The 14,004-nt window shown below is 48.2% G+C and overlaps 6 protein-coding genes across 6 annotated transcripts; 3 read left to right on the top strand and 3 right to left on the bottom strand.

Moving 5' to 3' along the window:
- The first annotated feature begins 1,617 nt into the window (after positions 1 to 1,617).
- On the top strand, positions 1,618 to 5,076 carry FVEG_02665 (hypothetical protein). The gene is made up of 3 exons (XM_018890093.1): positions 1,618 to 3,180; positions 3,305 to 3,958; positions 4,018 to 5,076. The coding sequence occupies exons 1-3, from the start codon at positions 2,107 to 2,109 to the stop codon at positions 4,546 to 4,548; spliced, it is 2,259 nt and encodes a 752-aa protein (XP_018746352.1). The 5' UTR covers positions 1,618 to 2,106; the 3' UTR covers positions 4,549 to 5,076.
- FVEG_02666 (hypothetical protein) lies at positions 4,925 to 7,904 on the bottom strand. The gene is made up of 2 exons (XM_018890094.1): positions 7,373 to 7,904; positions 4,925 to 7,242 (listed from the first exon to the last, which is right to left on the bottom strand). Exon 2 carries the CDS (start codon positions 6,595 to 6,597, stop codon positions 5,677 to 5,679), a length of 921 nt encoding a protein of 306 aa, XP_018746353.1. The 5' UTR covers positions 6,598 to 7,242; positions 7,373 to 7,904; the 3' UTR covers positions 4,925 to 5,676.
- On the top strand, positions 7,000 to 10,012 carry FVEG_15113 (hypothetical protein). The gene is made up of 2 exons (XM_018904208.1): positions 7,000 to 8,921; positions 9,008 to 10,012. Exon 1 carries the CDS (start codon positions 8,214 to 8,216, stop codon positions 8,610 to 8,612), a length of 399 nt encoding a protein of 132 aa, XP_018746354.1. The 5' UTR covers positions 7,000 to 8,213; the 3' UTR covers positions 8,613 to 8,921; positions 9,008 to 10,012.
- FVEG_02667 (hypothetical protein) lies at positions 9,958 to 11,409 on the bottom strand. Its single transcript, XM_018890095.1, has 4 exons — positions 11,106 to 11,409; positions 11,009 to 11,047; positions 10,852 to 10,926; positions 9,958 to 10,791 (listed from the first exon to the last, which is right to left on the bottom strand). The coding sequence occupies exons 1-4, from the start codon at positions 11,115 to 11,117 to the stop codon at positions 10,447 to 10,449; spliced, it is 471 nt and encodes a 156-aa protein (XP_018746355.1). The 5' UTR covers positions 11,118 to 11,409; the 3' UTR covers positions 9,958 to 10,446.
- A 782-nt stretch (positions 11,410 to 12,191) lies between these two features.
- On the top strand, positions 12,192 to 13,305 carry FVEG_02668 (vacuolar transporter chaperone 1). The gene is made up of 2 exons (XM_018890096.1): positions 12,192 to 12,459; positions 12,536 to 13,305. The coding sequence occupies exons 1-2, from the start codon at positions 12,426 to 12,428 to the stop codon at positions 12,889 to 12,891; spliced, it is 390 nt and encodes a 129-aa protein (XP_018746356.1). The 5' UTR covers positions 12,192 to 12,425; the 3' UTR covers positions 12,892 to 13,305.
- Positions 13,061 to 13,951, bottom strand: FVEG_15114 (hypothetical protein). The gene has a single exon (XM_018904209.1). The coding sequence runs from the start codon at positions 13,854 to 13,856 to the stop codon at positions 13,224 to 13,226; it is 633 nt and encodes a 210-aa protein (XP_018746357.1). The 5' UTR covers positions 13,857 to 13,951; the 3' UTR covers positions 13,061 to 13,223.
- Between the last annotated feature and the right edge of the window lie 53 nt (positions 13,952 to 14,004).

The raw sequence follows: 14,004 nt of genomic DNA, 5'->3' as shown, positions 1-14,004 counted from the left end.
AACATCCGCCTGCATGACCAATCACAAGTGTCTACTGTCTTAAGGATAACACAAACCTGATATTGACTTACTGATGTTGTTGATCAATGTCAAGTGAGAGCGCTGACAGCAAGGACTGGCAGCATACAACAGGATGTTTGCTGTTCCGTTGTCGCCTGGTCAAGCCATATGAAGTGTATCCATAGATACTCGAGTAACTGCCGTATTCAACAACTTGGTCGATGGTCCCCAGGCTCGAGATAACGTGAGTCAGAGAGTCTGGGCCCTGGAAAAAGCTACAGCCTAAGCTATCTGCCGAAATCAGAACATTTAAGGTTCACGATAGCTTCTCCAGATCATCCAAAGACATGTTGACATGTTTGAATTGTGGACTGGCCATTGAACAGCAAGGTTTCTCGACCAAAGTATATGCTGTCCAGACCCGATCTTGATGGCCGGATTGGTATTAGTCGAAATAATCATCGCCACGACTGGGATTTGTGACGGATTCAGATGGAGGTCGACTCAAGTTTCAGACACGTCAGAAACGTGGGTTCTTGTGCAGCCGCTGATGAGAAAGGTTGATGACGACTACTCTGTACCGTGGATCCTATTGCAAGAAAAGGCGAGGGGGATTGACAATAATTAATTACATTGTCAGCCCTAGCTCAGCGGCTGCTCTAATAATGTGCCTTGCAAGCCAGGATCCCAACGGGGTCTGAATGCAAGCCTCAGGGGCTGAAAAACTTGGTGGCACTTTGTTGCCAAACATTACAACGGTAGAACAGCTGCAAAAGATGGAGGTTAACTAAAAAGAAAAAAAAAAAAAGGACAAAGGACCCCACCTTAGTAGCCCCCAAGGTAGCCAGCGCTTGGCATGTTCTAAAGCTGACCAGAGAGGCGCTATAGTGACACTATCGGCGGCTGCGTGTGTAAACGAAACAATATTCATGAGAAACTATCGAAGTCTGGATCCAGGGTTCATTTTCCCCATCTCAAATCATTCTATTCTACGGATATTCAATGGCTGCTTTCAGATCAAATGTCCACCCACATGTCATGAAAAAAGGGGCACAAACTTCGTCATGACTATCAATGTCGAATTGCCCGTTTCGGGCCTCGTGTAAAAACCATGACTTTCAGCCACAACCTTGACTATTGGCATTGGGGCGACGCCTGGCGCTGTGAGCAATCTGCGCAGAATGCCGTTTGGCCGCGTGGTTGAAGCTGAGTTTGAATTCCAAGCCGGACCGTTGTGTGTCTGCTTGCGGAAAGCTTTTGTGTAGCTGCGTTCCAAGCCCAACGTTCCAGGCACGCAGCTCTGAAGCTTTACCGGCAATGGATTGCGGTATTATATCAAACTCAAACTGTCTGGAATGCGGGCGCTTGGTCCTTGAAAAGGGTGATCGCCAGATGGACCATTCCAAAGCTGCTGTTACCTTACCTGTCACGGCAGCAGGGTATGTACGCATGTAGCACCCCTGAATCGTACAGTACAGTACTGTATGCACGCGAGCTGTCCACTCCTGTCAGCATGTGCCTTCAGCTCATTCTACAGTGGAGGCATGTCTAGCGTCTTGTCCTCCCATGAATCCCATCCGGCCTGTACGGGACGCCTCATCAAGCCTTGGCCTGACTAGCGATTAGTAGCTAGTGGACTAGGGAGGGGCCCTGGCTGATTTTTGTTTCCTTGGAGAAATAACTCGCGATTCGCATGTATGTATGTAGACCAGATACTCTGTACATACGTACGTACGTACGTCTAGTATGCGACGGAAGCCAAGGAGTTAGGATAAGCTGATGTGGAGTCGATCGTATCTATCGACACGTCGCCGGACGAGACGAGCGAGGTTCTTGAAAAGAACCATGCCATCTTAGCTGCACAAAACAGCGTGATTCCCGTTCCGTGTGTAGACAGATTTCTTGGGTTGTCGTCACTTTCTTTTACCCTGTCCCGCCCTCAGCCTCCATCTTGTCTGTCTATCATCTTTCTCTTTCTTTCTCAGAGCCTACCTACATCTTAAAGCCTCTAGGCGCCACTCTCCCTTGTGTTATTTTGTATTTTCATACTCGAGTCCTTTCTTGCATGTGTGCCTGTTTTGTATAACCAGTTTTCTCCCCTTCTCAATGGGTCTTCACTTAAGCTCTGCCTGGAGCACCCCCAGGGGCTGGAGGCTGATTACAGTAACACTCGTCGCCCTGACCTTGCTGCTCGTTGTACCCCTCCATCGGCTCAGCGACGATTCACCGGGCGTTTATGGACATTTGACCAATTATCTCAGCCATGAAGGTGCCGCATACGATGTCGAAGAAGGCTTTGTCGCCAATCTCAACGAGACGACTACCAACCAAATACTGAACGACAAGGAGCCCGCTAAGGAGCCTGCCGAAAAGATCCCATACGATACGGATTCGCCGCAATACACAGGCGAGACAGACAAAGAAGCTTCTGGCAGCGCTGAAAAGCCTGCTGGAGCTCAACACCCAGAGGACGATAAGAAGGCAGACGATGCAGAGGACGACGGAGCGGTTCTTGAGATTGATCATGGCGACAACGATACACCTCAAAACACCGACCAGATCCACAGCGAGGGGCCAAAGGAGACCATGAAGTCCGAGAGTAGTGAGACCGAATCGCAGGCTGTACAAAGTGGTGAACCCAAGTCGCAAGATGATGGAAACAAGCCTGGTGAGGCAGATAAGGAACACCAGCCACAGGACAACACGCAGCCTCAGACTGGCGAGAAGAAACTCCAGGCTGATGAGACAGCCTCAGGCGATGAGAACAAACCTCCACACAGCGAGACCAAGACCGAAGAGAGTGAGAACAAGCATGAGCAGGATGAAAACAAACCCGAGGACAAGGAAGACAAGCAACCGGACGGTATCAAGTTGTCTGATCAGTCCCAAAACAACAATGACCACAAGAACGGAGACGGCGATAGTGCGGCCAAGACCCAAGTCTATCAAGATATCGCGACAACCAGCATCGTGAGTGAGTTCATACCGTCTCAAACGGCAGACTTGGATGTTCCTTCGGGTCCTTTATCGAACTGGACTGGAGTTTGTGATGGATTCCCCAACACCGATGGTATCATGCTTGTCATGAAAACCGGTGCCACCGAAGCATTTACCAAGCTCCCGGCCCATCTCTTGACGAGCCTGCAGTGCCTGGACGACTATCTTCTCTTTTCTGATCTGGTGAGTAAACATAGCATTCTTCTCCCACAAAGGGCGGCGCAAGGGAGGTCCCTTTTTGGCGCCACCTATGAAATTACATCAAGCCACCGTTCCATAGAGGGTTGCGGCTAACTAATCCGGACAGGACCAACAAATCGACAAGTACCAAATCTACGACGTCCTCAAGGATGTGAAGGATGACGTCAAAAGAGGTCGCAAGGAATTTGACCTCTACAAAGCCCAAACCGAGTGCCCAATTGCTCAGCAGTATTGTACCGAGAACATGAAGGAAGGCTGGAATCTTGATAAGTACAAGTTCCTCCATATGGTAGAGAAAGCCTGGGAGATGCGTCCCAACAAGGAGTGGTACGTGTTTGCTGAAGCCGACACCTACGTCTTCTGGTCGAATCTTGTGTGGTATCTTCGCAACAGGGTCAATGGCACCGAGACACCGTACGTCGGCAGTGTTGCCATGCTTAAGGGAAAGCCATTCGCCCATGGCGGCAGTGGTTATGTGATCCATGGAGACACCATGAGGAAGATGGTTGAGATCCCTGACTTGGCACACAAGTACGATATGATGGCTACTCATGAATGCTGTGGTGATTACCTCATGTCCCTGGCTGTCATGGAAACCGGTAAGAAGGTGAAACAAGCACACCCAATGTTCAACGGCGAGAAGCCCATGACCCTTCCATTTGGCAACAATCACTGGTGTGAGCCCCTCTTGTCCATGCATCACATGAATCCCGAGGAAGTCAGCGACGCCTGGCATTTCGAGAAGACGCGTCAGAAAAAGGTATGTTTGCCAGAGATGTGTTGATGTTTGCGGGAAACAAAGCTAATCATCAATGCTAGGGTTTCATTCAAATCAGAGAAATGTATCACCAGTTTTGGGCTCCTCAGCTGGAGGCGGAGCATGACGAGTGGGATAACTTGTCTGACGACGTCTGCTATATTGGATTCGGTCCTGAGGCTCAGGGCAAGGCCAGTGACCACCAGAAGGGTCGACAAAAGAAGGAAAACGAGAAGAATGCCATTGAGCAACACGCTCACCGATCCAAGGAGCACTGTGCTATGGTATGCGAGGCCGAGAACCTTGATATCTCGGAAGACGATTATTACAATCTCAAGGACGACAAGGAACGCAACGAGATGATCAGATCCCGCTACAGCCAGAAGAAGGGCAACAAGGAGTGGCACGCTGGCCGCCGCTGTTTCCAATGGCGTTACCACAACAATGTGTGCTGTATTGCCAGGAGTTTCAAGAGGGGCAAGCCTCGCAAAGAGCAAAAGCCGGAAGAGAAGTGGACGAGTGGCTGGTTTGTCCAAGGCATCAACGATTGGATCGACGCCAAGGGTGACTGTACACCAAAGTGGAAGGACTAAACAACGACAGCACTCGCCGTGCATTTCTTACTACTATCAATCGGAGTGGAACAAGATCATGAGTGGTGTTTTGTAACCCCTTTCGTGGGATCGGCGTTAAAGGAATTGGGTAATTTGCACCGTGATAAAGGGATATATGTCTTGGATGCAGATGAACATCTTTTTTATTTATTTTACTCTTTTGGGTATTGGGTCGGCGCATTGTTGCATGGATTGTCAGATTAGAGTAGAGCAGGCCAGAGGAGCAAGTATCAGGTTCACAACTGTTAGACAAAGAGATACGGCGGGAACATATTCATACCAATAGCTCCTTGTGCACACAACTGCCTCGAAAGAATCATTGGAAGCAAGCTGACAGGTGTATAAGAATAAAAGTGTTGCAAAGATGACCTTGCTTGTGACATTGACAAGTTGATAAGGTTGATTGATATGTCTACTTTCTCTTTCTATCTCCCTGATCCTGACAATAGCAGGCGTACAAAGTATTACTAGCAACAGCTTGAATGACACTCTCTCCCTTCGCCTACGTAAGAGGTTCTCGATGTATTTCTTGTACTGATTTTGATTATCAGATGCAAGCTCCCGTATTTCAATGACGAAGCGCGTATGCCGCGAAGAGTGGTCCATGACGTCTAAAGTCAACCGCAGTGGTAATTATTACTGTAGATCGATATCTAGCAGTTGCTGCTCCACAGTAATTCCACATATCTGTGTAATCTGTGTCATCTGTGCAAATAAGGCAACACAAAGCTCATTAACCTTGGAGTAACGATAAGGCATGGCTCATGATATCAGAAATGTTTTCATTGCGTCATGTTATGATATGATATGAGGAAGCTCTTTTCCGCACTTTCCTTTTTGGTGCCACCCCTCCTGATGTTTGCTATGCATGATCTGACTTAAATCGCAGTATCCATTATCCATTATCCAAAATGCCTACTTCTCAAGAGAGAATACACCCTGAAATCAAAAGTCCTTTAACCGTAACGCTCCTGTAGGTGTCCCAAAAAGAATAAAGCAAATCCGGGGTTTTATCTTGCTTGGATTTTGCTTTCATGTCGTCATACCCCCACGGGGGTGAGTTATTGTATCATATCGTTTATCTTAGTTTGCTGTCGTCTAGATTCATTATAGTGTACCCTGCTTTCCTCCGTGACGTCCACATCGGTGCGGGTTTTTGGGCGACTTCATGTAGCAGTATGGCTTTGCGTCCTCTCCTGCGGGCTTGCCAAAGATCTCCTTGATGGAGCAGTACTCATAGCCGTCGCCCATCCAGTCTTTGAGGTGACGATGCAGCTCACATCGTGAAATACCACACTTTCTGCAGTAGACCTGGCCCTTGACACGCATCTGCCCCATAGGATCCTCCTTTTCAGGGTTTCGCTCATGTCGATGGACAAGGGGGCCAGCTCCTCGCCAAGCCCACTCCATGTCGTTTGGTCCAGAGTAACGGCTGGAGAGAGGAACTGTGCCGTGAAGCCGTCGGTGAATTTCATAGAAGTTGGAGTTTGTGAGGCCGAAGCAAACGCTGTCAATGGGATCAAGGTGGTCGAATATGGTGTAATGGAGCTCAGAAGGAAGATCTAGCAGTGTGTGATCCTTGGGAGGCTGTGGCTGTGTCTGAGGAACTGGTTCATAATCCATTACAGAGTATGAGCGACGAGGGGGAGGCAGCTTGGGTCGATGAGGCAGCTGGGCTACCTTATCCTCGGCTGGCACTTCAGGAGTTGAGTGCTGGTGAGGCGTGGATGGAGGAGGCGACTCGTTTTCGGGAATGGGTGCTTGTCGCTCAATGTGAGAGGCGCCCGAATGCGACCCGGCAACATGGTCGCCTTGGTAGTCAGTCATTGACCAACCTCTTCTGGGTGCCCTCATCAGTCCCCTCTTCTTGTTGAGCTCCTGCATTCGTTTGGCATGTTCCTCCCTGGTCATTGGTGTTGAAGAGTCAGCCCTGACAGGACCAGGACGCTTCATAAGGGGCCCATTAGTGCCCTCATGTGTTGGTGTTCCAGCGGGCGAGAATGCGGGATCAGCCAATAATTGAACCATGGTTGGCTGGCAAAGATGCTGCTGTATATATCCGTTGGGTAATGCTAAATGCGGCTGAGGTCAAAACGCGGGAGCCGCGTTGCTGATGGCAGTCCTTTTTGAAGATATTCACAATTGCTGTGATGTAATATCGTTAAGTAGGAGACGCGGTGAACTAGGAGGGGAAGTGATCCACTCCAGGAAGTTTGTCTCTTATGTTGCGTTGACGATGTTGTACCGGTGTCGGTTGTAAGTATATTGGTGAAGAGAGAGCCTCACTAACACGTTCATGAGCAGTTGAAGGGGTGTAAGTTGAAGTTCTTGTATTTAACGAGCCAGGCAGAGGCAAGTGTGAAAGGAGTGGCGACGCAGGCCGGTTATAAAAACGTTGACGATGGATAGACTAGACGACGACAAGGCCGGGCATGTCCTCCAAGAGCCGGTCGGAGTCCGAAGGTCGGTGGATGCCATTGCTTGGTTTTGGGGGGTGGTGTGATGGGTCCCGGGACCAGAATCGACCAATTCGAGTTCTGTCCTTGTCCGTCCAGGGGTTAAATGGCACCCTAGGGACACAGAGTTCCGGGAAAAAACAATGATAAGCTAATTCTGGTCCGGCTAGTTTGTCTGAGGCACAGCCGATGTCTGTGTGTGTGCTTTTTCTCTTTTCTACCTCGCAGCCTCTTTTTAGCTTTGTCTTACTGGGCCATATGACATGGTGATGCCGAAACCCGCCAGTGGCCACGATAGCGGGACAGGACAGACCCTGATTCAAGAAGTTACATAGATAGGTACGTACCTAAGGTATGGATGGTGGCAACTCAAAAATCATTTCACGGATCCCACGTTTTATGGATATGGAGGAATTGGGCGTGGGCCTCTTTGCTGATCATATGGTCTATCAAACGCAACACCAAACCCAACTCCAACTCCAATTGCATACATAGACATACACAACTCGAGATTTGTGCAGCGTGCCGGCCCGGTATACTGTACTCAGTGGTATACATAGGAGTATCTTGTCTATCATCGTATGACGGGAAGAGGTGAAAACCATTCCCCAGACGATTGTGATGTCGTGTCGTGCAGTGTGTCATGTGGGGGCAAATCATGCCTAGATTGAGCCTGACAGGCACCCTTTTCCAGATGTTCCAAGCTTCGCGAACACACGAGAAGTCTGTCTTCTCTTGGAGGGGTAGCCTTGGACATGATGCAGACAGACAGAAAGAAAGAAAGAAAGGGTGACAACTAATCTCGCAGCAACTCGCTTTAACTGTCCAACGCGGTAGCAACCAACGAGCGGCATCGACTTTATCCAACTCTCTGTTGAGTGTCTGCCTTTTGATCATTAAGCACACTCTTTATCAAACCCAAGGCGTTTATGGGAGCGCTAATAACCCCAGTATCAACGTCATTATGGGGATTAACCCCGGCCATGTCCCCTCAACTCAAAGGCACGGGGCCGGAGAACCCCGCTGGGAGCGGACCGGGACCGATCTTAAGTCAGGGTCGTGCGAGGTCTCGATGCTGACATTTGTTTTTGGCGAAGGGATCAATCAGTCACAGAGTGTTGAAACGGGAGTCTAGAAGCGGAATTTTTCACTATTGGAAGAACAATATCAGTCTGTCGGTTGGCGAAGATGAAACTACTGTCTACTCATCAAGGCCTATGGTCCTTTTTAGAGACTAAAACAATCATCTTGATAGTCGGGCTCTCCGATTCCTGGCTGCATTTTACCTCTTCATGGTGGTACATGTACATGCCTTTCACTGCCTCAGAATCTCTTGCAAGTCGTTTTGCCCAGTGCATCATTCTTCACTGGCTCTATTTTCTCTCCTCTTCGTATGTGCTGCGGCTCTTTCGAATTCATCCGTCTTTCGTATCTACTGTAGTTAGAAACCAAGGCACAAGACCCCCACAAGGCATGCACAGGAAGCTGTGGACATCAAATGCACTGGTAGGTGTGTACTGCCACCATCTTCATATACCAGTCGACTATACAATTCGTATGATATCGGCTTCCCTCTGTGCAAAATGAAGCCATACAAAGTCAACCTTGTCTGCGGTTGCTCTCCGGCCAGTTTGCAACGTATTGAGCCTCCTAAGTTCGAAATCGGAGCTCAGCAAGCATCGCTCCTTGTGTACCACAAAGATGCAGGTATGGATCGTTGGTGTTCCAACTTGGGTTACATTTATGCATGTATTAACCGGAATGGCGCGAACGAAACATGCCCAAGAGCCGCCAGTGTGTCCGTGCATGCTATGATCTGAGGTCTCCCCTACACGGATCATGATGTTGCTCAGTGGTGAGATTATCTGATGCAAGCTGACATGGGGGACCACACACGTAAGATCTCCTGATTCTGATTATCGGATTTCGCGCTGATCAGGGTACTCGACGATTGTAGGCGTACAGTTGCTGACACTAGATAGAATCACACACTGCCTTGTATGACGCCTAACACTTGTTTGAAAGGAAGGACATTAGGCTCAAGCCTGAGACCTACTTTCAAGAAGGTCAGATACCAGCAAACAAGGTGCCATTATGTTGGGAATTTGTTGACATGGCCAATACCGCCTGCTGAGTCCGTCGTGTTAAACCTGAGCCAAGGCTCTCTCTCTAGTAAGGGTACATCTGGAACAAGCTGGATTCTTTGTCCAACCCTGGCTGTTTACTCCCAACGTGAGACGGGACTGCAAGCCACACCGAGATCACAACGTGGTGCCTGGATAAGTAGAAAGAATTGGCGGTGCTGGCGTCACTGCAGTATGAAACTATCCATGACCGAATGATCTGACCTGAGCATCGAATCAGACCCGAAATCTCACTGATGACTACGTCAGGGTTTAGTTCATACCGTCTTGTTTGTGTTCTTTGTGTTTGAGATCATTTCCAATCCATGAAGCATCCGCTGTGTAGCATCTTTATATTTCACTGTGACTGCATAGCCTACACACTTTCGTTATGCGGGTGGTCCTCAAGAGTTAGGCTGTGATCTTGTGATCACTCGCGTCTGGACAAACAAATACCGTTGCCATAAAATATTTTTGATCAGAATGAACCAGACTCAAGATAATTCCAGGTTTCTGTTGATAGATCGTGCTGACTTGATGCTCGTTTGGACGGTACATAGATATGTTTGACAAAAAGTCTGCCAACTGTACGCTGGCAGAGTCACAGAAGAACATTTTTTTTTTTAATATTGGACAATGTGCTAAATAAAGCAACATAGTGGGAGCGAGGCGACAGCGAACTGTTGTCCCTTGGCGTATGAGGCTCATCATGCTTCCTGGGGGTGTAGTCCTGGTGAACAGGAGTTGAGGAAGCATCCGTTGATAGTCTAGGACACCAAGTAGCAAACCTCCAATTATCTAAGAATTGTTTCGGGAGTATTGCCTATGATAAGCACAATCGAGCTGAAATTTGTAACTTTGCTACGTTCTTGGACAACAGAGGAGTATTTGCCGCGACAGTTGAGAAAACTGTTGACGAGCACACAAAGAAGCAAAAAAGACCCTTGATCATCGAGATGTGTGTGAAAACACTGTCTTTTAGTTATATAATTCCAACCTCAGGTCAGCAAAGCATACAGTCCCATGAAAAGAAGAAACTTGGCTGATCCCAATCCCCCTGGTTTTGGAGAATATTACCAACTCCAGCGTATTTTTACATCCCAGGTCTGCATGGATACTAAAGTCGTCGGCGGATAGCTTGACCAAAAGCCTCATCATACCCTTCGTATTCCTAATGTCACGCTTTCCAAGTCCCTCAACGCCATAGCTGAATTAGGGTGCCATCCACGTCCGCAGAGAGCAGACTTGGGGCTAGAACAAGACGAAAACACCTGACCGTCCACTGCCCGTTTGGGAGTTCAAATGGCGACCCAGATGAGCATAACAACTACATCGAGGCCCTTGCCCTCACCGCCATCATACTTGAAGGTCCACATGCCGTCCTTCTTCTGGTCCCAGTAGGCGCCTGTGGCACTGTGCATTCCTCGCCGACCGACATGGGGCTTTCCGTCAGTGGCAGTCGCTTCGGAGCTCGTAGAAATGTGAGGCTCTTCAGCCTTGATCTCGGTGCCACCACGGGGCTTGTTCAGGGCGGACGTAGGGACGAGGTGCTGCACGATGGTGCTGTTGCATGCGAACTTGAACGAGGGAGCAGAAGCGCCCTCGGGGGTTGACTCGGAGATGACGGCTTTCAGAACAGAGCTCTGCAATCATGGTCAGCATTTCAGCTTCCACGCCTGTGTAAAGTTGTGTCTTCAACTCACAATGATTGTTGAGTTCCATTGCTCGGTCTTGTCATGATCGTAGAATTCAGCGCTTCCAATCGCGCTGTTGCAAGCCTGTGATTGTTGTGATTAGTACGTGTCGAAAGAAGCGGCCGTCTTGTTGTTGGCGGTAAGCAGAGATGGATGGGCAACGTACGTCGGTAGCGATCTGCTTGAGGCGGTTGGGGGGAATCGGCTAGATAAAGATTAACTCTTGCACAGACATAGGATCGCTCCAGCGATTGTGCACATACAGGAGTGGCCATTGTCGAGATTGGTGTCGTTTTGGGGTCGAGAGGATGGTTAGGGGGTGAGTTAATGTTTGATGGATGGCGTCGTGGATCGGATTGGACAGGTGGAAAACGGTCGGTAAACAAAAACAAGCCTCGTTATCAGAGGAACCGGGTTATGTATTCATGCACAAACCATGGCTAGGACCTTTTAGTAACAGCAGCCTTTTATTATTTCATTTTTTCAATATCATGCTTCGCTGAGCAATTCTCATGGTCAAGGCAGCCAAATCTAGTTATTTATTATTCATAGATAGGACCATATTACTGTCATGATTATTCTAGCTCAGCTTGTGTCAGAATGTCTTTCTATCGTGGCTACCTGTCACCCAGATAAGGAAGCCAGTCAGACACGTGATCAATGTTGAGTGCAATCGATCGTAGACAACATCCATCGTCAAGTAGCTAACTACGGTATTAGAAAGCTAAACAGTCTGAGATAACGGCGTTGATCTAGAATGCAAGATTTTATTATGAAATTTGATATGCCTATCCGTAATATGGTCTTCATTACTGGAGTATCGTACTCTTGTGTCTACATGTTTATAAGCACCTCAAGTCTTCGCTTCGTTTCGAGCGACGTCAATGCTTGGTTTTTTTTTTTTTTAGTGAAGCTAGAGCCATGATAGCTCATGATAAACTTTCGTGAAACAGTTTTCTTCTTATTGGATACGAAGTTACGCACTGATCCCATGTCTTATTAGTACCTGTAAGCGTTGCTAGAAATAACAAAATTATCGTGGCCTTTGAAATGACTCGTCATTCCAATGAGGTCTATGAGATTGTGAGATTCATCACAAAGTTGCAATGTGGTCTTTCATCATCGTACAAGTTGGTGATTCCTGAGGACGTCAAGACAGATCCGGCGGTACCTGTAAATATCCGTACCTGCTTCTGAATGCTAAGTTTTCAGCAGTTGATAGGGCGGTCGAGTGCTGCTATTGTGTCCAACCAATGAGCCACGTGCTCTTCGAAGCAGGATCCAAGCTTGCTACTTACAGGAACACACCGATAAGTGGGGCGAGCGTCTCGTCCTCGTTTCGGCACTCCAGTCCATGTCGTACATAAACAGACTGTAGACCTTTTCTTTAATTATCACAAACATTTTTTTGGTTAAGTGAAGTCATTCGCCAATCGCTCGCACCAGGATTACCGATTGAGCGTTATCTCATACCCTCTACTTGACAGTATTCCTCCTCCTACTCCTCCTCCGCCAACGGGGACACAACACTCGCTACCACAGCTGTCAACAATAAAACCTCGCCGATTTCGAGCAATTCCGACATGTCTTCCCAACCTCTCCTTCAGACCACTCCCGGTACGTCCGCTCCAAAACCTCATTGAATCTTGCAATTCACATTTGGTTATCTTGCTCTATCTAACATATCTCCCAGGTAAGCGCATCGCTTTGCCAACCCGCGTCGAGCCCAAGGTCTTCTTCGCGAACGAACGAACTTTCCTGTCATGGCTCAACTTCACCGTCATCCTCGGCGCCCTCGCCATCGGCATGCTGAACTTCGGTGATAGAGTCGCCTTCATCTCTGCATTCCTCTTCACTGGTGTCGCTATGTTGACCATGATATATGCATTGGTGACGTACCATTGGCGAGCCAAGTCTATAAGGATGAAGGGTCAGGCTGGCTTTGATGACCGTTTTGGTCCCACCGTTCTGGCCATTATTCTTTTACTGGCCGTCATTGTCAACTTTGTCCTCCGAATCACCGACAAGTCCAAGAACAATGGCAACTAGAGACTCACTGGACATGACCACAGCGATTGTAGTCACCCAGCGGCATCCAAGGGCCGCTTATATGGGAAGAGGCGGGAATGGCTCAGCGGGGAACGGAATCTCAGGGTGTACTGGGCCATTGGCGTTGGAGCTGGGACATCGCAGATTTTCTTTACACAGTATTGCACGATTGTAGTGGCACAAAAAGAGAATATTCTATTTGCATGCGCTGGGTATCTTGTGATTTGCTAAACGACTTACTCAACAATGAACCATCTCTTGAAACGTTCAGTCAAGTATGTTAGAAAAATTAAGGAAGACAAAACGGCCTGAACAGAATTATCTGGATTGTATCAAGCCTGCTTGGCTGTACCAGACTGGACAGTAACACCCTTCTTTATTTTCAATTCCTGTATGGGCATAGTCGAGATGAAAACCCTCATTGATTTCACAGATCGTGGCGAGGGCTGAGGTAGCACTGCGTCTTCAAAACGGCTGTGCATAACCTCGAAGTCGTCATTGTCAGAATCATTGTCTTCTTGGATGTTCTTTTCGAGAATTGTCTCTTCAACAATATCCTTGCTTTTAGACCTTTCTGGCTGGTCAAATAGCTGGTTGTATTGATAATATGCTTTCCCTTCCTCACTGACAATCCGCTTGCATGTTTCCACCACTGTGATAAGCTTGCAAACATCGGCGGTTCGCGCATACAGCAGTGCTACTCGAGGTCGGTCGCCTTCAGTCATTATGTGATCTGTGGCCTGCATGATGCGCTTCTTGATTTTCGTTGATGAGATAACTGAAGCAGGTAGGATGTCATATTTGGAGTTGAGCTCAGCGATGATGGTTTCGTGGGGAGCTAGCAGAGCTGGTGTTGAAGTCTTAGGATTGTTGTTTCGAAGTCGTTTCGGCAAATGGGCGTCTTTGGAGGCATTCGTATCTGGCTTCCTTTTGCCTGAGGCATGTTTGGATGTTGCAGTGGGCATCTTCGTGAGTGATGATGTGAAGAGAACGTGGTGTCTCTAGTGGATAAAACAATTGCGGTCCAGGATTTGAGCTTTGCGGGGCGGGCACATGCAAGTCCGTACTTTTGGAGTGCAGTGACATTTATCATTGGATCAAACACTTGGCACT

The sequence above is a fragment of the Fusarium verticillioides genome, chromosome 5 (assembly GCF_000149555.1).
Source record: "Fusarium verticillioides 7600 chromosome 5, whole genome shotgun sequence".
Taxonomy (NCBI): Eukaryota; Fungi; Ascomycota; class Sordariomycetes; order Hypocreales; family Nectriaceae; genus Fusarium; species Fusarium verticillioides.
The sequence above is the reverse complement of the archived record's forward strand: the minus strand, read 5'-3'. Positions and strand labels throughout refer to the sequence as shown.

Excerpts from the sequence above, each read along its gene's own strand:
- FVEG_02668 (XM_018890096.1), top strand. The coding sequence starts at position 12,426 with ATGTCTTCCCAACCTCTCCTTCAGACCACTCCCG. Across the intron at positions 12,460-12,535 it reads TCTCCTTCAGACCACTCCCG|GTAAGCGCATCGCTTTGCCA; the intron begins GTACGTCCGCTC and ends CATATCTCCCAG.
- FVEG_02666 (XM_018890094.1), bottom strand. The coding sequence starts at position 6,597 with ATGGTTCAATTATTGGCTGATCCCGCATTCTCGCCCGCTGGAACACCA.
- FVEG_15113 (XM_018904208.1), top strand. The coding sequence starts at position 8,214 with ATGAAACTACTGTCTACTCATCAAGGCCTATGGTCCTTTTTAGAGACT.
- FVEG_15114 (XM_018904209.1), bottom strand. The coding sequence starts at position 13,856 with ATGCCCACTGCAACATCCAAACATGCCTCAGGCAAAAGGAAGCCAGAT.
- FVEG_02667 (XM_018890095.1), bottom strand. Across the intron at positions 10,927-11,008 it reads TCAAGCAGATCGCTACCGAC|GCTTGCAACAGCGCGATTGG; the intron begins GTACGTTGCCCA and ends CAACAATCACAG. Across the intron at positions 10,792-10,851 it reads AATGGAACTCAACAATCATT|AGCTCTGTTCTGAAAGCCGT; the intron begins GTGAGTTGAAGA and ends CCATGATTGCAG.
- FVEG_02665 (XM_018890093.1), top strand. The coding sequence starts at position 2,107 with ATGGGTCTTCACTTAAGCTCTGCCTGGAGCACCCCCAGGGGCTGGAGG. Across the intron at positions 3,181-3,304 it reads ATCTTCTCTTTTCTGATCTG|GACCAACAAATCGACAAGTA; the intron begins GTGAGTAAACAT and ends TAATCCGGACAG. Across the intron at positions 3,959-4,017 it reads AGAAGACGCGTCAGAAAAAG|GGTTTCATTCAAATCAGAGA; the intron begins GTATGTTTGCCA and ends CATCAATGCTAG.